The sequence below is a fragment of the Anthonomus grandis genome, chromosome 4, assembly GCF_022605725.1.
Source record: "Anthonomus grandis grandis chromosome 4, icAntGran1.3, whole genome shotgun sequence".
Lineage (NCBI taxonomy): Eukaryota > Metazoa > Arthropoda > Insecta > Coleoptera > Curculionidae > Anthonomus > Anthonomus grandis.
The window spans coordinates 17,930,594-17,953,932 of NC_065549.1; the positions used below are offsets into that span (position 1 = coordinate 17,930,594).

At 32.1% G+C, this 23,339-nt stretch overlaps 2 protein-coding genes across 6 annotated transcripts in view; one reads left to right on the forward strand and one right to left on the reverse strand.

Moving 5' to 3' along the window:
• Nucleotides 1-23,339, reverse strand: part of LOC126735474 (dual specificity protein phosphatase 23-like) — a 162,172-nt gene that overhangs the window by 111,554 nt on the left and 27,279 nt on the right. The gene's annotated exons all lie outside the window — the stretch shown is intronic.
• The window catches only part of LOC126735467 (lutropin-choriogonadotropic hormone receptor-like), a 98,086-nt gene that overhangs the window by 58,495 nt on the left and 16,252 nt on the right, over nucleotides 1-23,339 (forward strand). For all 4 annotated transcript variants that reach the window (XM_050439457.1, XM_050439460.1, XM_050439458.1 and 1 more), the window contains 6 exons: nucleotides 1,096-1,170; nucleotides 1,360-1,428; nucleotides 1,486-1,554; nucleotides 1,724-1,798; nucleotides 1,860-1,977; nucleotides 19,215-19,357. In XM_050439457.1, the coding sequence (XP_050295414.1) occupies nucleotides 1,096-1,170; nucleotides 1,360-1,428; nucleotides 1,486-1,554; nucleotides 1,724-1,798; nucleotides 1,860-1,977; nucleotides 19,215-19,357 (549 nt within the window). The remainder of the gene's footprint in view (nucleotides 1-1,095; nucleotides 1,171-1,359; nucleotides 1,429-1,485; nucleotides 1,555-1,723; nucleotides 1,799-1,859; nucleotides 1,978-19,214; nucleotides 19,358-23,339) is intronic.

Below are 23,339 nucleotides of genomic sequence, written 5' to 3' on the forward strand. Positions count from 1 at the left end.
GCGTATCTTTTTTACGAATTAATTACCGAGTGTCAAAGTATCTCAATTTTTACCATAGTATATCAAGCTTGATGGTATTAAAAATGCCTTACTATTATAAAGAAGGACCAAGCACGAACTTGCCCGAACATCTCAAGATCCAATAATATCATCAAATATCTTAATAAGGGCAGCAGTTCTACTGTGTTGCTCTCTGAAACCTGACTGTATTACGGGCAAAATGGAATGCTGAGAGACATATATCGGCTGTAATGCGGTTAGAGCCAAATAATTTTTACCAATACTATCTAATCGTCTTATTAGTGCGACTGACGATATTAAATGACCTTCTAGATCTCGAGATTTTGTCCCAAAATTAAAGTAATTTTGGGACATCTTTGATAATTTATGGGATTATTTTAAGGAGAAAACATTTACAAACACGAATTTAGTAGACCGACAAATTTTGAGGAGTTATGAGAGAAAATTATTGAATATGCCAATTTCATTTCACCAGAAACTCTTTTGGAAATACGAAATGGCTTTTATGATTCTTTGAGTTTTTATTTGAAGAATTAACTTTTAATTTTTTTATTAAGTTTTCATTTTATTTTGGTAGTTTTTAAAATGTTCTACTTTTATCATTTATATTTTATATTTATTAAAATACCGTTTTAATTTTCATTATGCAATACACAGCATAATAAACATTTTGAGAGACACTTATTAACGTCGTACTTAAAAACAACCACGTAGCCGACGAGTAGCAGAGCCCACGAAATGCACGCGTGCGCGTTACTATATTTCCCCATTAAGCATCTCTTTATGCGTAATGATCGATTTTTCAAGACATAGATTTTTCTCATAATATTAATTTTTCAGGTTATCACGGACCTCAAAATAACATCAAAACTACACTAACCAGCTGCATCTATTATTTTCACTGATAAAACATGTAAAATCAATAGTAAAAATAATATGGGGATAATAAAATAATATAGGAATAAAAATAATATGTTGTTTGCATAATTTATCCTGCAAAAAAACTCCTATTTAATTGTTCAACATCACATAACCTTTTGAACGTATATTCATTGAAATTCACTTATATTCCAGGCGAATTATGTACACAGGGCTTCAGCACGTCCCAAATTTGAACGGCCTAAATTTAAGCTCGGCTCTGAATATGGTGTAAGTGAATTTTCATTTATTAGTGGGCTGTTATTGATTTTGAATCATAAATTTCGAATTTTATCAAACAAGTAGAAATTATGCTGTTGTCAAATACATTGGTGAAAATTATATGGTCCAAAATTTTAGTGCATTTAATTACTAATTCATCCCGCATATACTTTAAACAAACCTTAATATGTATTTTAGGGACTTGGACCATAACAAAGTCAGGAAAATATCATCTAGGGACCTCAATGGCATTGCTATAAGCCAACTGTAAGTACACCTAATATACGAGTAATTTAATACATTTCTTGATAAAAAAAAATTTAGGATATTGAGCTACAACGAGATAGAAATGGTACAAGAAGATGCGTTTATGGATTCACAAATTGCTTCAATGTAAGTTTACTCTGAATGAAAATAAATTCGGTATATATATTTTTATGTACATGATACGTACTCGAGTAGAAAAATTGGAAATGTAATATCCTACATCTATAACTGTAATATAAAATACTTCAAACCGTATACTACGGCTTCAAGATTTATACTGGCATGTTATTTACAGAACTCTTCGGGGTAATACTAAGTTAAAAGTGTTACACAAAAAAGCTTTTCGAAAGCTGCACGATCTTAGAATGATGTAAGTTACTGTAAAATATACATTGACATTCATTGTTATCATCGTTTTTGTTTTTTTTTAGAGATTTGTCTGACACATCTATAACTACGCTTCCTACTGAAGGCTTACAAGATATTGATATATTAAAAATTGAAAATAGTTATTCGTTGAAAGTATTCCCTTCAGTATTTAATTTTAAGGTAAGACAGATATATTTTTTTAAATCTAGTTTTTGAGAAATAAAAATCGAAAATTATGAGAATTTATTTATTGTTACACTAAGTATTTTGTTTTTAGTGCCTGTAAGAGGTTTTTATTTTTTTATATGGCGCAAAATAAAATTCACCCTGTATTGGATTCCATTTTTTATTAAGAATTGAACGAAGTATCAGAATGCACTTTTTTCTAACTTAAAATGAAAATGCGCTTTTCTAGTTTTTTTAAGGAAGCATTGCAAGCAAGTACTTTGACGTATGTAAATAGCTATTACGCCTCTGTTAAGTATTACCTAATATGTCATGTAATTTTTTTTAAATAATTATCATTCCAGTAATATTCAAAAAATATTTATTAACATTTAAAACTAAAAAATCATATAAATTAAAGCATTTTTTTATTTAATTTATAATAGGTATTTAATTTATAATGGGTTTGGGCATGACGGGTCCATCAGGAGACATATGCATAACTGCCTTGGCAGTCCACTGTTTCGACAATTGAAACAGGTTTTCATTATTCCTTACATATATGATCTTCTAACGGTAGAACTCAAAACATTATGCAACCTCTGTGATGTAATACTCCTAAATAAGGCCGTTACACATTCTCGTAACTGCTGCTTAGGTTCAAAAGAGTTTTGAATAATAGATTCAAAACTTGATGTTCCTAAAAGTTTACACTACATATTGAAGCCTAAACGTGATGTCTGGATATTTCTTTAACTAGCGTATTTTGATGATAAGCTCTACAAAACAAGCTTTAATGATATTTCGATGATTAAAATAATCATTAACAATGACCAATATTCTTCCCACCGTATTATTTTGAAAAGGAAATTAAAATCTTCACACGCGCGTGAATGCCGCTCACAAAAATGCCGGCGCCGTTCGAAATCCCTTAATTTAAGTCCTTGGCACATCGGAAATTTATAGGGGTGATATCTTTACACGAAATAAATTGAACTGTGGATTTAGCTACTCCTACATTTCTTTTGATTTACCTCGTTACCCTGTGCTCTGATACCTCAGGTTGCTGAACAACTGCTTCTAAAACATTATTTTGGGTTTCTTCCAAAAATAATTTTTTTCGACACAGAACATGCTTTTTAAATTAATTTTACTCTTAAATTTTAAGGCTACTCTAAGAAAATGAACTTGCATGGTTGCTTTCTTTCTGCAATTTTAACAATAAACAATGAAAACAAAATGGAGAATTATTACTGGAAAAACAACAACTCGATAATCATAGTAAGAACAACCTATCAGATGTGGTAACATCAGTGCCCAAGTATCAGTGTATTAACATAAAAACGTCAAAGTATCTGTTTGTAACGCTTACTTAAAAAACAGATCATTCTAAAATTATACTCAATCTCAATATGCATATGGAAGCAAGAATAATGTCTTTTTCCTTCTTAGTTTAAAAAAATATATTTCTTTATAATCCAAATCATTTTATTTGGCTGCTCATGAAATAAATAATTCATAATATAACCACTTTTGCTCAATTAGTAATAAATTTGCAAAGATATAATGACAATTAAAAATTCACTTTTCTGACTCGTTAAGGTTCTTAGTGCTTTTTTATCAGGCCATTAGTGCACTTAAAAAATAATTAAGTTTGTTAAAAACAAACAAAATTCAGGTTGGTATGCAAATGCAATTAAGGCATTTCTTAATTTACAAGATTCTGCTTACAATATCCTTGTTAATGCAATTAACATATCTTTTGAAGAGGATTTTCTTTGCAATATATTTCCCTATCTATTTATAAATATATTTTTAAAGGATGTGATAAAATAAGCGACAAAGTCATGAAGACTAGAATGTTGGAGATTATTAGTATTCACAATATTTTCAGTGCAGCTTTGTTTAGTTTTAGGGACACCAAAAGTCCAAGTAATGTAATATTTGGGGTTCTTGAAAAGTTGTACTTAATACAAGTTGATTGTATATCATATCAAACTGTATGAAGCAAATTTGTAATTAGATACAAACTAACGATGAATTAAAAGAAGTCGAACTGTGATTTGATACCACTTTCCTCTTTTAACATTTCAGAAAGTAATATGCAAAATTTTCAGTACGATGTTGAACGTATTGAAACTATAAATAAAAATGTTTAACTTCTAACTTAATATTATTTTTTGAGTATTACCAAAGCTTGCAAACTCCTTTCTTAGGTGCTAAAATATCCATGCTTTAACACGCAACAGAAATTCATCGGCAAAGCGTTGTATTACAGAGTGAATGTCATTACTTTATTGATTCCCCGATTCCTCATTTACCGCTGAGAGGAAAATGTAATACGTCGCACGTCTTGGCCATCTTTACTTTCAAATCGTTCAATTTCAGCCAGGTTATAGTTGAGAGTAGAAGAAAAGCTATCGTTTTCATTTTAATTTCTGTTTTATACTTGTTATTGAGAGTTATTACATCCCATAGACCTATCAATTTCTGGGCTTGTATATTGACAGTATGCGAAAAATTTTATCACACATTAGCAATGTTTGTTCTAAAGTCTCTTCAGTATGTTGAGTTGCTTGTAAGTAATAAGGTTGGTCTCGCTTTTTTAGCATGAGACGTGTCTCTCCAAATCTTATCTGAGATATGGAATATGCCTTTATGCGCTTCTGCATGTTCTACTGCATTGTCATATTAATTTTTCTTATAGAGAAAAGAGCAGTGTATCACATAATATTTCATCCAGAGGCTCTGACATTGCTTTTCCTTTATTAGAGATAAAATCTTAGCCACAAAAGATCATCTACACCCAACTCCCTTAAGAGTCGCCTGTTTATTAAGCCATTTTATATGTATCCGACTACTTGTCCCGACCCTTGCGCTGGACAAAAATTGTATATTTGAGATAAACATTTTTATTTTAAAAATTTTTAGATTCATGTTTTTATTGGCAAAAGCAGTTTTCGAAGATAAGTTCTAAGTCATAAATCGTGAAACTATGTCAACTTTAGTAACTGCCACAGGGTAACTCATAAGGATAATTCGAATATATGTTCAGTCAACGAACATTTAAGACTTATCACCCGAAATAAAAATACTTTTATTAGCAATACCAATTCTCCTTTTGCGAACCACATATTAGAGTCTGGCCATAATTTTGATCCGGGACCTAACACTGAGGTTCTGCATGTTTGTGAGAAAGGGTTACAATTGGACTTCTTAGAGGCATTTTAAATTTTATATTTTGAATCGTAGATGTCCTTATTGTACAATATTTTTAATTTAATTTTAATTATTTTATTTATTGTTGTTTTTATTCCCGATAACTGGTAGTTTTTTTTGAGTTTTATTTGTTGAACGTATATGTTTTTGTGATGTTCTGGGAAGTTCTAAACCTGTAATGTTATAGCGAATAAGCTCCTTTTTAAAATTGTCTTGAATTACCTGTATTTTATTTTAGTATCTGATGATGGCTGTTTACACAGCCGAAATGCATAATACATTTAACGAAATCACCTACATGCATTTTTCCTGGAGATAAAGACTTCCCCATTTTGTAATCTTTATATGTATACACATTCTCCTACGAAATATAGACTTCTATTCAATTATCGAATATATGTGACTCATTTAAGAAAATATTGCTTTTATGCATATTAAAAAAAAATTAAAAAATGTTATTTCTAAGAAATATGGGTACAGACTGTGCCTATCCTATGCCTAAGGCTTATACAGAATAAAATATTTTTGCAACCACTTTTATAATAATATTAAACAGTTCTTGATCTTTGTAATATTTACCAGATTCAAATAAAGAATATTTGCTTGCAAAGCATAGAATAAATTATACCTTATTAGGCACATAGTAATTTATATAATCAGGGTTTTAAAAAAATTGTGTTATACATTACATCATTACGAACGAAAAACGAATGGTGGATCTTATTAAGAGCCAGGCTTTATTTGGTGTACCTATCTTACTACTTGACATTTAAGTCATGATGTTTACTTGATAGTGACTTAAGAGGTGTCACTATCAAAATCAATCAGGAACTTAAAATAGTGACACACAACTATTTTAAGTTCCTGATTAAGAAGATTATTAATTTACTTACACTATGGCTTATTTTAATAAACAACAACAGATTGAAAACTTAATAATGAGCAGTTACGGAAATATGAATAGATCACAAGATAAAGCTTGACAACTTTTCAATGAATTATATACTAATAGGCTCGCCAATGACTTTGCAATAAATGTAATTTTCATAGTTGGATGACTAACTATTGCCCGCCAAACATTTTGGGTGCCTTTAAGTATAAACTTTCTGAATCAGTGAGTATTCTCAGCTGACCAATAACAATAATTGTATCTAATAACAATCCGATTTAAAGGAAAAGTACCTTCATCCGAAAAAATGATGTGTCTTGCGAAGTTATTATTGATATCGCATCTTTCCTTTAATAGCTTGCTTTTAAAGTTACGCTCTTACACCAATTAACTGATGCCTCAATTTTATCTTATAGGACGGCAACTTCTCCTTCCTAAATAAATTTTTCTTTTATATACTGATAAAATATATTATAATCTGTTGTTAATGCCCTGGCATATTGTATTAGAGTTTCTTATATTAAGGGCATGATATCTAAAGCTTTTTCTCCTCCGGTTGCTGTTTTAGGTCGCGCTGTTAGTTCCTTTTAAAAAATGTTGGAAAGGGTTGAATGGGTGAACATTTTCAGTACAAGAAAAAATCATAGTTTTTTTCAGTAGAATCCAAATATGCAATCACAGTCAGGATGTTTCATTGAAAAAAAAAAGTTGGTCTCCAATTCAGCCAAACCAGAAATGCCAAAAAAATCCATTTAGGTAGATATATGTGGGGAATAATTTACTTAACAACTTCCATTAAGAGCACTTTGTTGTTTACGAGGTAATTAAAAAGTTACAGATATTATGTGCGACTTTTTGCGAGTCTGTATAATTATCTGAAAAATTATGCCCTTTTTTCTACTATCTTTTAACCCCTTTAAAAAAAGGCTGACAAAAAAGTTTTGTGAATTTTATTTTATAACTGATATACCAATGTCGAATAAGATGTTTAAACTAAGAGAATTATAAATTGCTGTGCATGTGTTGATAATCAAACCTGCAAGAGTAGCAATTTGAAACTTCTTCAAACTACTACATGCTAAATGGAAAGAAAATGATAAGAAGCAATAAAGACAATCGTTTAAGAAAATTCATTCTTAATATATTGAAATATGTTTTTGTTAAGTCACAATGATCCTTCGAGTCGGATACATAAGTACACAACTGAAGCCCATTAATAATTAACTGATAATCATTTATTAATATTTGATAAACGATAAGTTCTTTTTCTTAATACCTATATTCATAAAGTTATATTTTGCTTTAAAGTATTTTTCATAAAGACATATCATTTATTGTCTAAAATAAAATAGACTTTAAAAAACTATAAAATAACCAGCTGACCTATACACTCTCTAGATGATCTTTACAACTCTTCGCCAGATATACGAGTAGAGAGGCTCGAAATAAGTCAATTTAACTAAACTTACCTTATTTCAAAAGTTGATGATAGCCGAGATAGAGAGCCCTAAATGTGTTCCTCTAAGTATACATATTTGCTTATGTCTTTTAAATAATTTATCGGATTTTTGTCAAATTTATTGAGCGTCCTTACTACCTGGCGATTGAAATAACTTAGCAAGTCATATTTCTGGGTACAGAGGCGGCTTAAACAAAGGCATTTTTTGACGCAAATATTTTTTCGTTAAGCTCTTATTTAAAGCTCGTATCGAAAAGCATCCTCTTGCCGGAACGAACACGATAACTTGAATCCTTTCAACAAAAATTTAATAATATTTTTGAATGTGCATGCAGATCTCAAAATATATTATTTTTACCTAATTCGAGAAGCGTAGCAGCCGTTGTAAAAGCCCACATTATTTCGCTATTACGTTTGAATAATTTTACCTAATTTCGTGAGCTGCAAGAGCTCGTTTCTCAGTTTCAGAGATGTTCAGCTCGTTTTTAGGGAATTTGTAAAATTTCAACAGTTATGTACTTTTATTAAAATTATATCCTTACTCACCGGGTCATAAATCGTATGAAATTTTAATATCGGTCTTTTAAGTCGAATAATTTAAACGTAATAATTTAATGAACAATTTGTGCATGCTTAAATATTCCAATTTTAGCAAAAATAATATATTTTGCTACTTACATTATAAGAGATACATAATTTTACCCTTTTTTCAATAGATGGCATATATTTTTTTTTTGCGTTTTTAACATTGGTTCTTCTTGCTCTGCCCTAAGGAAGAAATACGATATGTGATATTATTTCAGCAAAAATCACGTCCTTACGAATGTGGAAGTCTTGGGTGTAGATAATATAGTTAGAGTTGAATTCTAGGAGAAAGATACGTTGAAATAGAATATTGTAGTTATACTATTGTATACACACCCACCTTATTGTTCGAGTTTCTGTCTTTTTTAAAGACAACTGTTTTTGTTACAAATGTATATTTGAGGCTGGAGCTATTTCTTTCTATTTGTAGTCTCGACGGTTTCGAGGATCTTATAAATATTTTTATATACATTAATTACTTGGATGAACAGAGATAAATTATGAGAAAGTAGTATTGCTTAAGTGTGTGTTTTTAATTATCATATCTAATTATTTAATACGAGTTTCTAATATTTATGGGATTGGTTTTTAATTATGCTTTCAAAATGTTACACAAATTACTATACATATAGAAAGATATAGTAATTTGATGTTGATTTTGTTTTTATTTCTGAAATGACTTTTTCATATTTTTCAGCATCTTTTTGAGCCAGATTACTAGTAATATATTATTAATAACATATATTATATTAAAATGTTACTGCTGTCAAAAGTTTGTACAAAAGACCAATAGCATTTTGTAAATGATCAACTTTAAGCGGTTACAGTCCAGGATTCTGGTTGGCGTTATGAAATTTCGGAGTCGTTAGTTTTGTTTCCGTTTTTGCGAAAGTGAGGAGTAATAATATTTTAGCCACAATTTGTATTTGTTAGATTAGCCTAGCTTAGTCTTAGTGTATATATTCCCAGAACCTTCTAGCCTTAATATTCTTAGTACTATATGATAGTTGCTGGAATTCGGATGGTTGCAGACACTTCTAACGATTCTCGTTTTTTGTTTAGTTAGCTTTTCTCCAAATCTTCTTTTCAGCTTTCAAGGGTTAGAGCGCTCTTCAAGCCGAAAAATAGGAAATTGTTACACGCAAAAGGGCAATTGTTATTCAATTAGAAAGACCTAACTAATGACTATATCAAATGACTGACGACCAAATTACATTAGTTAAAATTCCTTAAGTTTGCTTAATTGTTTTCACTCAAAAACCGGATCTCGGAAAGTTCAGGAAGAAAAATTACAATAATCTTTTTAATGCCATTCTAAATACGCCTAATCTATTAATTATAAGCGTAAAAATAAAAAATAATAATTATAATTCTAACAAATAAACCCTCAAAATTGGGTCATAACTCGCGTCTTCTCCGCATATTGTCACCTTTAAATCTATATTTCAATTTTATTGCCTAATTCGGACTGCTATAAATTCTCCTAAAAAGTGCAGTCTACAATGTTATCTTTGTCATAAACCCTTATCCAAACGAAATATTGCTTAGCAATCTATTTTGAAATAAAATACGTCATATGTTCTGGAAATCCACATACCAGAGTGGAAGCTTCTTCCATATTTTAAATTCGGGTCGCACTAAGCCGAGGTATGGTTTGTTTATTTATAGGGGACCGCCTGGAGGGCCGTAAAACTGATATACGTATTATGATGCCCCTATTTAAATCCTTATGGATAAGACATATTTATTTTTCAAATTCTCTTTTAAAATTACTTAGTGTAAAAATTAGGAATAAAGGATTAGGGAGAAAAAATAAATAAAATTTTTTATGGCAAAGTTTTATTAGCGCTTTGGGCACTTGTGGCTCATTTAAACATTAGGGTTTTTCATTATATTTAAAAATGCTTTTAACTGAGTACTTCACTTGTATAATATTTTACTCTTATCTTCAAGTTTTTGCAATTGCAGACATTTGTTTCATAAGAGGTATTAATATAAGAGCGTGTGCATTTAAATTATGCCCTTGCTTTTTAAATTATCGCTAAGCCAATTTTTTATATTGAATTTCAGAAGCAAATGTTTCAAATAGTACAAAGCGATAAAGACACATAGTTATACTAATATAATTAAATATTCATATAACTACTTTTTAATCTAAAATGGTATTAAAAGAACGGGCCCGTTTCACAAATAAGAAAGTTCATACAAAACAACATACACAGATCATGCATATTACAATATAATTACTGTTGACATAGCCTAGTCTTAAATAGTGTTGAAGCCATGTCTAGAAATTAAAATGAGTTTCCAGTCTATTTAAAAATATTCGTGGCCATAATTTCTCCTGTGCTTCTCAATGAAGAACTATGTGAAGAGAGTTCGTCTTGGAGCTATCAGCAACTGAATCCTATTAACAGTCAATTTGAAAGTTCAGAATCTTAAATAAAAATTATTTTTCCCCTTTTATCATCATCATTACCCATCCTGGTGTTGATTGTTGTCTATTGCTGCACATAGGCCTCTATTACTACTCCACAGGGTTTTGTCTTCGCGGGATCTCCAATTTATTATTCTTGTTGAACAATTGTCGCCTTTGAATCTCGCAATATGTTGTGCCCACTGGCATTATAGGATCGTAATTCATTGTATATGTCTTGTAGTTTTGTTCTATGCCGGAGATGAATATTTCTTACGCAATCTTTGAATTCAAAACATAGCGCTTTCTCCATTTTAAAATGATTTTAAAACATACCTATTCTACATAGGGCCGTTCCCAGACTAATTCTTTTTGTAGGTCCTGTGAATAATTGCCTCTATTTGTTCATGTATAATTTCATATCCTGTACTTATATTTTGCTACTTCTTCAGTGATTTTTTTCTCTAGAGGTATAGCTTTCCTGGTGCCAAATTAGTCATTTTGTTTCTTGATGACTTGATATTTTACAAACTTGTGCCAAAGACTTGTTTCCATAAAATGTGTTAAGAATAGTAAGGGTTGATGAAAGTTAGCTTGGAGTCAAAATAAGTTCCAACTTCATCTAAAACTATCTGATCAAAGTTTCCATTTGCAGTATCTAAGGAACCTTTTATTGACTTAACAAGTTAAGAAAATCTTAAAATCATCAGTCTCTACAAAATTTGAAACTGAAGAAAATATTATTCATAAAGAATAACTCTAAGCCTAAATGAGAGTCCTGCATTTTCTTTTAAGCTTTCGGGTTTTCACAGCATATCGTGGTGCACCCTGGGTAACGTTAAATTAAGTAGCACATACTTGCAGTCGGATAATCGAAAGATCTCCCGACTATACGACAAAATAAATAAATAAAAGTTTTTAACTACCAAATTACCTAAATATCCCATATGAATGGCTCATAGCACAACTAACGGTTCTTCTCAGGACACCATAGATTTGGGCTTTCAGTCCGAATTTGCCAGATCAATATAGAAGGAATAAGCTACGCCAAAAGCCAGTATTTATCAAAACTTTTAAAAAATGACGAAATCGTGTTGCAATTCAGGAAACCCACTGCGAATCAAAGAACTGCAAAAAAGGGGAAAAATCCCAGGCTACGAGCTGCTGGGCGCAACATACCACTAAACATATAGCATAGCTACTTACGTCAAAAGCAATATTTGAAATGCCTCAGTTGTTTCTATATCGTCCGAGAATAACATATAAATCATTACAACAAAGATTGGTAAAGTATCAGTATCTCCAACATCTATAAACCTCCACTAAAAACTTGTCAACACAAGTTCTCAAAACATATCTACATGCGGTTGTATATATATGCCTGGGAATTTTAACAGCCACCACGTGGAACAGTGGAAATATAGAGAAAACGACGTGAACGTCAATAGAGAAACTTTGATGCTACAGGGGCTCGTTTAAATCTGCTATATAGGGACATAACTGTAACAGGGAATGTAACCCTGACCTATGTTATGTCTCAACAAACACTAATAATATCCCTCTGGCAGCTGCAAGGAAAGTACTCTCGGAATTTTCTCACAGCTAACATCGCCCAATCACCGTAGAGAACACAAATCCCTCTGGTAAGGTCTATCCTAAGACCAAGATTAAACTTTAAGCGGCAGACTGACAAAAATTCTCATTAGAATTGGATAAATGCTTAGGATGGATACCACCTATCAGCAAAAAACTATTCACGGTTTCTCAGAGCAGTGATTACCACAGCTAGGAAGCACATAGCAAGAGGATACCGGAAAGAGTGGATGGTCAGAAAACAGTGAAACACTATACCAAAACTCTACTTGAGACAACTTGGAGGTGGAAGCCCTCTTTCAAAAATAAAAAGCTCCAATTAGTCCCAATTCAGTGGCATCACACATTGTAATGACATCCAGGGCTCCCAGAGATAAAGCTTACACGAAAAAAGTAAAAGAACAATTAAGAACTCTTTAATCTGAAGCAAGCAAAAACTGAGCATTTTTGCCCTATAACTGCCGAAGAAATATCAACTGCCCTTAAAGATATTACCCCTGGGAAAGATCTAAGGTTTGATGGAATCTATCCTGAATTTCCCCTTAACTGCAGAAGATACACAACGACCGGCGTAGCTCGCTTCTTTACAGACATCCCAAACAAGTAAAAACCCTCGAGAATTCAAGCGCTCAAAAATGATTGCTATTGTAAAACCAGGTAATACCGCAGACCAACCAAAAAGCTACCGATCAATAGCACAACTGCCATCATCATGTACAAAGCACTAGAAAGACTAATTTACAATAGAATAAACCCTCTGATACTACAAGACAGTCCAGTTGAACAAGCGAGTTTCAGACCAAAACAGTGCAGCTAGCACCGACCAAGTACTATCACTAACCACATATATCGAAGCCGGCTTCCATAGAAAAATTTCTTACGTACCATTCCATTCAAACTTATATTCGGATTAATAGAGAACATGGTTAACGACCGAACGTTCCAAGTAATAATAGGAACAGAAATCAGTACCTCTCGAAAGCTTAAAAATGGTTTACCGCAGGAGTCAGTACTCGGACCACTGCTGTTTAGCCTGTATATTGCAGATATACCTGAAAGCACATTAATTAAGGTCTGCTACCCTGACCACTGGGCGTTGAACATTTAAACTAAATTACTAGTAGAGGCCGAGGAAATAATGAGAATTTTTTTATGAGTGGAGGCAAAGATAATACTACTACGGGTAGTAGTATTATCGGTACATACATTGTACATACGGGCAGTAGTATTATCTTTGGTGGAGGCTCCAACCTAATGTAAAAACAAAAGTTTCAAAACAACCTTTCATTTAAACAACAAAATGGCCGGCAGAATACTTAGTTGTCATTTTGGTAACAGTTTAAAAACCTAAAATACTTAGGTGCCATTCCAACATGGTTTCAGGAGCACCTCACTAAAGCTAAAGATCAGAAACAATATTATCCAGAAACTCTGCGGGTCGTCATGGGGAGCATCGGCTCCCATACTTAGCTCCTTGCCCTGGGAGTCCTGGGACTTGTACATTCTGCAGCAATGTACTGCGCTCCTGTGTGGCTTAATAGCACACAAGTGAAAAAAGTTGACGCACAAGTAAACATTATGAAAATGATAGTACTCCAACTAAATGGGTACCAAAACTGAGTGACATCCCACCGAATCCATATGCTGACAAATGAATACAAAAAGATAGTCAACAAGAGAGAGCTCCCAATACATAACTATATCGAAGACGCCAACAGAAATCGACTACGTTTAAAAAAGCCACCAACAAAGACCGCAATAAATGCAATGGAAACTATCAAACATATCATAGAAGATTGTTCAATACGATCATTCGCAGGTCGCCCTCATGATTTCCTGATTGTAACACCAGAAGCGATAGAGTATACAGTTTTGGAAGCCCTACAGAGAGTTTCACACATTTAGTTCTGCAGATAAGACTGTATCCTCTTTATATAAGAGCGATTAATATTTTAAAATTAAAATTGATCACATTAGCAGAAGTTTCATATACCACACATCTTATAATACAAAGTTTGAAATCTAGCCAAGTGCTTGCCGTGGATATTTTGTTGAAGAAGCCAAGCTATTTAGGTATAACATTTAATTAATATGTCTCGCAAAATTCATCACAATGGCTTCAAACATTTTGGGAATAACAGAGATAAGTGAATCGCCTCAGAACTTTCCAAGTTCATTCTTGCTTTCAGAATTAAAAATTCGAAACATGGTACAATTTTTCCATCATGTTGGAAATGTTTTATTAGAAAAAGTATTCCCTAAAGGTCCAACTAATTAGTAGTACTAGGGAGCTAGAGCTCAGCAAATAGACCTAAAATCCCTTTTCGCCAACCTTAGAATCAAATAGAGTCCAGATCTTTAAGATCTTCCTGTTGGTGTATCGTAACTACAAACATTTTCCTTTTAAGGCTATTCCACTTATCGCATATTCCTAATATGCTGTATGAAGTTTTCTCCCCTGTACCGGAATTCGGACAAAGTGGATTTTCTATTAAGCCAAGAAGGTGTAGATGCCTGTTTAGGTAGTTATGCCCAGTTAGGATTACCGCAAGTCTTTGATCCTTTGTCGGCTCTTTATTAGAAGTCGCCTTACTTTAGAACCTTCATGATCTGACATCATCTTCAGGGCTACATGTCTACATCCTTCTGTGCTTCCCAATTCATTCATTTTTTTTTTCACTATCTGTCATATATTTCCTATCTGTTCACCTATCTGTATACCAGCATTTTTTAGAAATATAATAATTATAATGCCATCAGATCACGGACCATTATTGTGCAGGTTCTCGATCCCTCGCTACTACGTACAAAGCAATTTAGAAGGGTCCACCAAGAGTATCATTAATTACAAGAGGTCAATCAAGTGGTTATTAAATAATTTACTTTTTTGGATAATTTAGACTATGTGTAATTAAGCCATTATTTTCACATACAGAGTTGACGTATGACTAAAAGTGATCTATAATAGATGCACCATATTTGTTACATTTGCGTCTACTTTACCATGCTTATTGTACTTTTTGACTTTTCTTCTTCTGCAAGTTGTTTATGCAAGTTGTTTATGCAGCAACTTCAACGTAAACTTCTCTTCTTATTTTTCTCTTTTCTTTACGTTTCTGCGTTCAATTTTAATAGCAGTATTTACATTTTCTTTGAAAAGATTTTGCTCGTCGTAGAGGCTTTCATCTCAAGTGAATGGTTTTTAATATATATTAATTCAACCAAATTCTGAAAGCCATTCAAAGAGGACTTTAAAGTTATAGTAAATATCAATAATTTCTTTGTATGCCACCTTAGCCGTTGGTTATTCATCAAATTAGTAATAAGCTGTGAACTCATTGATATTGTCATGCTTCAAATAACTTTTAATATTACTAAATTTTTACAAAAGTAGACTTCAATTCGCCTGTCTCAAAATATCACATTTGTCAAATCCCGTTAAAACCTAAAACAAAAGATGATATTAGATAAAAATATATACACGAGAGGTCTACATGGCTACATTAACCAAACAGAACTACAACTTGTAAATATTTTGGACAGCTAAGTTGGACTATACGGTAAAATATGAAGTAATAAAAATAAAAAGTTCATGAAATCTAAGAAAATCTGCGGATTCAAATGCAGAGGCATTACTTATATAAGGATATGTTTAAGTTAGACATTGATACAAGAAAGTACAGGACTTTTTTTGGCTTTAGTAATTTATAATTTCTCATGTAACACCTATGCTCTCTCATATTCCAGCAAAGAGGTGGAATATCCGAGGCAAAAGGTGGCTTTCAAATGCTGATTTAGCAAATCAAAAAACAAATTTCATATAAAAAAAATAAAAATAGAGAAGAATCGCTAAAAATGGATCCAGGGGTGAGTGGTGACATATGAAAAGAAAGAGGTACAAAAATAAGGGGCAACTATGCAGTTGTACATTTCCAACAGAAAAAAGAACTACAACTATATTTTTATAATCTTTAAGTACTAGAGCTTTTATTTGAGGTGGTAGGTTTTGCACTATTAATAAATTTCATAAATAGATTTTCAATGTTCTGTGGTCAATAAAATTAATCAAAATTACTCCAGTAGCTCTAACCACAGGATCCGAATAGATTAATGTGGTAATTTGCTCATTTAAGCTAGAAATTTAGGTTTGGGTAACAAGAAAGAATTCAATCATAAATAAGATTAATTCTTTTTAATTTTACTATTTATTATTTATCATAATACCAAATTACTATTTATCATAATTACAATATGTATTTTCTATATATTTTCAAAAAATATGTGATTTATTTAAATAAATCCGAACCGATACTACACTAGTGTAGAAATCTCCTTATTTACTAAAAAGGATTTCTTTATTTAACAACAACAGCAGTGCAAGTTCAGGTTCAATTGATCCAAACTTACCTACGATACAAACCAAATCATTGTCCAATCTATTTAACTTATAGTTGAGTGTTCTTCACACGTTTTCTATCCTTTTAGGTCCAAGCGCAAATGTAAATTAATTTAACTTGAGTTAAGGAGTGGTTAAATTAATTAACCACTCCTCTACTTAATTCGTTTTCTGTGATGCTCCTTTTCCAGTTAATAGAATCTTTTTCTACGCGAAAATAAAGTTACGCATGACGGAGGGAAAAATCTTTCTCTTTAATAATAAGAAATCGATAGTAATAATAGTATGTAGACACGAAAGATAAACATTTGGATTAGAAAGAGTTAAAGAGCATTAATTGTTCATCTTGTGCTATCTAGATATGAAAGTGAGAGAGTATAGTTAGGCGAACTGTAAACACTTAAGATAAACGGGCGGTCGAGTTACTTTTTATAATATTTATCTAATTTTTTGGGATAAATGTGTCCTAAATTAACCAAAGAAAAAGGCTGGTTCTTGAAATAAGGACTACTTAAGCCTAAATATATAAATTAAATAAAAAACTTTTCATTAAATATTGTTTGAAATAAAAATCCAACTGCAGTATTGTCATTATTATTGTGCTCAATACACCTAATACATTGTGCAGTATTTAAATACTTAAAGTGCATGGACAGTGAAGTCTAGCAAATAAATGCTATTTTACTCAACCACACATGTATTTATACTAAGTTTTATATACGTCTAATTTCATATCTAATTCTATTTTTCAAATCTTCTACGTTGTTTGGCTTCTCAATATAAACTTTACTTTTCAGGTACCCCTATAGAAAATAGTCGTAGGGATTTAGGTCTGGTGACCTGGCCGGCCACTCTATTGGCCCTCTTCTTCCTATCCATCTTCCTGGGAACACTATATCCAAGTAATTACGGACATCTCGAAAGAAATGTGGCGGTGCGCCGTCTTGCTGAAACCACAAATTATCTGTCGGGACAGCAGGGTCTTGTTCGTCTGGGTATAGGACAGCCAAAGCAGGGATAAGATCTTCTTGAAGAAAATTCAAATAGCGTTGTCCTGTTAAGTTTTCTTCGAAAAAGTATGGCCCTATTACTTTATTTTCCACAATACCAGCCCAAACGTTAATAGTTTTACGGTACTGTGTATGAGCCTCAGTTGCCCAGTGTGTCCTCATTTAATCCGTGCTATGTATTAGTCTAATTTTATAAGGGTTGTATTCATTTGCTTTTAAGATGCGTTTTACTGACGTTCCGGCTACATTATTATCAACTGAAATTTGTGAAGTTGCATTGTTTGGATTTTCTTCCACGGAGAGCAGAACGTTTAATTTTGTTTCTTCAGAAATTTTTCGATGACCTGATCTTGCCAAATCCCTAACATGACCTGAAGTTATGAATTTGTGTTCTATTCTACTAACTGTTGACTGAAAAATAGGACGGTTTGGGTATATGGCATTAAACAGTTCACTTACTTCTTTTTGCGTGCGCACTCGATCCCCGTACCCTAGTATCATCAAAATTTCAATTCGTTGGGTTTCCGTTAAATTAACCATAATTTATTCTGATTAAAACTATTAATTTTCGAACTGACAGTGACATTCGAAAATGGAGATTCTTTAAAAGTGCAACCATGGAAATAAAAACAATTGGCAGTGTTTATAACATTATTTTTATCCTCGATTTTACCTTAATTTGTAAATGGGCGTACTTATTTATTTTCTTGTTATTTAAATGTAAATATTTCGGAAACAGTTGAGTTTTGAGATAAGGTATGTTATACGAAACTTGCTTGGAATTTCGCCTATATTTCATAAATGCAATAAAAATTATAGCATTCCATTTCAAAAAATGACCGATGACGTCATATCTTTTTTTTTGTTCCACTCTGTATACAAAAATTTATGTGAAATAATGCGCAACTTAAAATAAAAATCGACGGGTCCGAGCGTTTTCTCAAAAAATCAGGTCATAACCCAAGAATATTTTTAAAATTTGATGAGCTCTGAGCACATTTTCGTAGTAGCGTACCACTTTACTATTTCTTCAAAAAAAAAATCCGATAATTCCGTATTCGACAATACCTTCACCAAAAAAATATTTTCATTATCTAATGATACTTTAGGCCCAATTGGTACAACAATTGGCACTTTCTTATCATATTTACACCTACCTTATTACACTACACACTTATATAACTACATTCAGTTTATAAACTGGCATTGACTATTATTTTCCATATAGTCCCGGTCATTCCATCCAAGAAATATCTATAAATCACTAGTTATATATTCATTCAAAAGCATAATAAAAGCTGCTAAAAAGCATGCTAGACTAATTGATCAAAACGTAAATTGCTTTACCAGTTAACCATGAAAAAGCAATTCAGCTATTTCGGATATTGCCAATTTTTTTCGGATTATTCAAATCCAGGCACTGTATTTTATTCGGATCTAGTCCGCGCATTCATGTCTATTTTGAAGCACAAATATTGCTTTTCTGCTGCATTGTTAATTATTGCATATGTTGTTTTACCATCCATTATTGTTTTTTTGTCATGAATGTGCCATAGTGAAAATAAAATATTTTTAAATGAATATTCAGAATTTAGGCATTTAAGTAAAAAAAATAGTTTATGCTTTTTTTAATCTTTATACATATTATACATCGTACTTTTTTGGTTATATCTGTTTATTTTTAGAATATAAAAGAAGCGTGGCTTACTTACCCTTACCATTGTTGTGCTTTCATGTACCCTACTACCCATGGTGAATATGAAAAGCATATACAAAGCTTACTGCAGCTCCAGGAAGCATGCTTAAAAAACCAATCAACACTTAACAGGTAAAAAGCAATATACTTTCATTATAATAATTAGATTAAGCTTTAAATTTCCTCCGAGTTTATAAACTTCGTGGAATTATTCCCATTACCCTTAATCTGTGTACTAAAAATCTACAAATTAATGTTTAATTAAATTTGCTAGTGTTTCACGACTTAAACCAATATTTATTAACATAGTTTCTTGTTTTCTTGCTTGTCTTTTAATCCTATTATAAGTTACACATAGTCCTTTCGGGCAGTTAAAGTCATTTCTTATTCCATCAGACAATTTAATTTATATTTATAAGAAGTTGAACCTATTGGTAGTTCTTGGTGGCCGCGAAAGTAATAATTCCTATTTCTTGAAGGCAGTATTTAATTTTTTATTTTTCTATTTCTTATAGGCATATTAGCATCTTTGAGATGATTTCAAGAAAACTGCAAGTTTGATTAAAAGTTTCGAACATATATTTAAATTGGTTACACATGTCTTGTCCCTAGCGCCATCATCAGACCTAAATAAAAATAATAAAATACTATAACCTACTTAAATTAATATACCTAATTAACAGCTTGTGAAAATCATATCTTTAAAAAAAAACTTTAAGAGGTGGGCACCAAGGACAGATTACGGACAGCAAAACATTCTATTATTAAAATGGTATTATTAATCTGTACAAAGAACCCAAACAAATAAAAAGTTAAATAAAAGGCTAAAATAATTGACCAGACGTGAACCTACAACACAGCAAGCCAGCGCTCCATTAGCAAGTGGCTTAACACACTCCGCTAAATGATGCATTACTTAATGTTATTAAAGATTAAACCCGGCCCCAAGTCAGGGCTCCTCTTTGCTCTAGTAATTTCCAACTCCTCCAAAATATCCAGTTTAACACCATTTTTATAGGGGTGCAATAAACCAGTAGGAAGACCATTAGCAAAGGCAAACTTAGTCTCAGTAACTTCCGAGGACCTAAACCTCTCCTCCCAGTTTATTATATGTTCTTTTACGAAAACGTAAAAATAGTCCAAATTGGCCCGCATACATTGCTGGATAATTATTACAATTAAGGGAATACACGCCCGAATTAGATAAAATATCGTTTTTTACCCTAAGAATGTTTTTTAGGGTATTCGTTGTCTGAAAAGAAATTGTTAAATCAATATTTCTACATTTTTTTTTAGATCTGGAGACATATCTTTTTTCTTCTATCTAACTTCCGAGGAACTAAACCTCTCCTCCAAGCTTATTAAATGTTCTTTTATTATCGTAAAAATAATCCAAATTGACCCACATACATTGCTGGACAATTATTACAATTAAGGGAATACACGCCCAAATTAGATAAAATATCGTTTTTACCCTAAGAATATTTTTTTAGGGTATTAGTTGTCTCAAAAGAAATGGTTAAATCAATATTTGTACATTTTTTTTTAAAATCTGGAGACATATCTTTAAATTAAGAAATTCATCTATAATTGTTAGTCTTTTTTGGGGGGTCTATAATATCGAATCTGTATTTATTGTAAAATTTACAAATTTTAACATTTTACAAATATTATTTAAGGGAAAACTATTAATAAACCGATGTCTTAATAATACTTTTAACAAAATTTTATTCTGTTATACTCTTTAAAGAAACTAGTTTCTGAAAGAAATAAGATTATAAAATAAGAATCAAAGAACGAAAATTTATGGAAATGAGAAAAGTCAGAAGAAAACTGTATAATATAAGATGTTACAAAAATTTGGTGCAAATATTTTAAGAGAGTATTGTTGAAGTCAAAATAAGACTTCTTTTTCCTATAAACATGTGTCCTAAAATGCACTCCCTCAGAGCTACAGCCCGCGCAAATTAAGAAAATCGATTATTTGGCACCATAAATACAGCTATCCGTCAAATGTCCTGAAAATTTGCAACTCTCTGTTTTTTGAGTACTCTTTTCATTTTGCGTCCGAAAATGGAGTAAATCCAATTTTAGGTGAGGATTCAAAGGGGCTTACCCTGATGATGGCCTCTATCTTATGTTTGCAATAAGAAATTTAAAAACCTGGCGACACCATCTCGTTAGCCAGGAAAAAGTCTCAAATTTTTCTACCTTGTATTTTTTCGATACAATTAACCGTTTACGAGAAAATCGCTTGTAAACGAAGGGAGAGCATTATTAAACTCGATCAAATTAGAAAAAACGAGGTAGGCCGTAATTGCTTTCATTTTTATCAAATCAAATTAATCGTATCAAAAAAATGCAAAAAATTATAATTTTATATTTTTTTGTGGCTAGCCAGACGGTCTTCTAGATTTTTAAAATTCTTATCGGAAACATGAGATAATATCATAAAAATAAGTACTTCGGAATCTGAGTTTACACCATTTTTGGGTCAGAAAATGTCAAAAAAATTAAACTTTTTTTCAAAAAAAAATTCAAAAGATTTAACCCATAACCATAGTTAGTAGTCCAAATGATCTATTTAATTCGAGCAATTTGCACTGGCTGTAGCTCTGAGGAGGCGCATTGTAGTACACACATTTATTGGAAAAAAAAAGTCTTATTTTGACTCCAACAATACGCTCTTAAAATATTTGCACCGAATTTTGTAACACCCTGTATTGTCATAAGCTGAAGACTTTCTATAAATTTCAAATACAATTTTTTTACTTTTACGTATCAATAACGGTCAAGAAAAGGCCACTTATCGGTATTTTCTTATTCCAATGTAAACTCTATGAGAAGGTATAAAGTGTTAACATGTTTCAAAAAATTAGATAATTGTTTGTCGCCATTTCTTGGTCATATTAAACCAATTCGTTTCTTACAAGACGTTTTGAAAAAGATCCAATGTTTGCTCCCTTTGGGGTTTTTTGATACCTCTAAAGCTAGACTTTACCCCATGAACCCCAGAACACATTCGGATCTGGTGAATTATTTTAACTTTTTATTTATTTAGATTTTTTGTGTTGTGAAGATCCAAAGCACACCATGTTTAAATAACATTTTCGTAATTATAGCGACCTCTATGTTTTGACTGCATTAGATTTATAAGCTGTGTTTGTTGCCTATTCTGTAAATCTTTTTAGTTAAGTAGTTCATTAAAATCTTTCGTCCCGTCAACGTGTTATTTTTCTTTTCCCGAATGCTTCCCAACGATTGTCCCATAAATCGAGACGGTCCGCTATGATATTTCAACAGGTTATGGGCACAGGTCCCTTGCTCCAAAAAAATACTGCGAATTCCTTTACGGGTTATCAGTAGTTCGGGTTTCGCGAGAAAAAGTCGTTCTTGTCGTGTCGAGTGTACTTCTCACAAAAGCAATATGGCCGTTAATTATTTAACGAGTGTGTCAAAGCCTTTATGCCGTTAGAACTATGACGAATGCGCGTTTGCCATCGATAATGTATTTGTACTAGATGGCTTAAATAAATGGATGAATGGCAAGAAACAGATACAACCATAATTGTAAAAGCAAAGTCCAAGTTGGTGTTAACAATCGATCCATCTTTGTATCCGCCTTTCCAAGGTGCAGAGACAGCTCAAGAAGTATGGACTAGCGTGAAACGACGACAGTGGATTTATGCTCTGGATTTATAGAATAAAGCTCTTGCGTACGCTAATACCAGCCAGGTTAGAAAATCATGAAAAGACGGAATCCTACAATCTACATCAACCAGATTGTCGAAACGTCACAGAATTTACGTCGAACCAGATTTAAAATCGACGTGGAATGGGTTACCTCACTGGTTGGCTAGTCATCCTGAACGATACATTTTAATGATCATGACTGTTGAGCATTCTCGGATCAATATTACCACCGATTTCATTAAAACTAAATTGCTCGACCTGTAGGCAAATGGCGGCAGCAGTAGTAATAACAACGGTTTCGCCGCAAATCGAAGCGCCAAGCGAGGTTATCATAAGCCAAATAGAGATGGCACTGGTAGGCCTAATTTCAAAGGCAAATCCATTGATAGAGGCCATGTTCAGAGAACGTCAAATTTTGAAA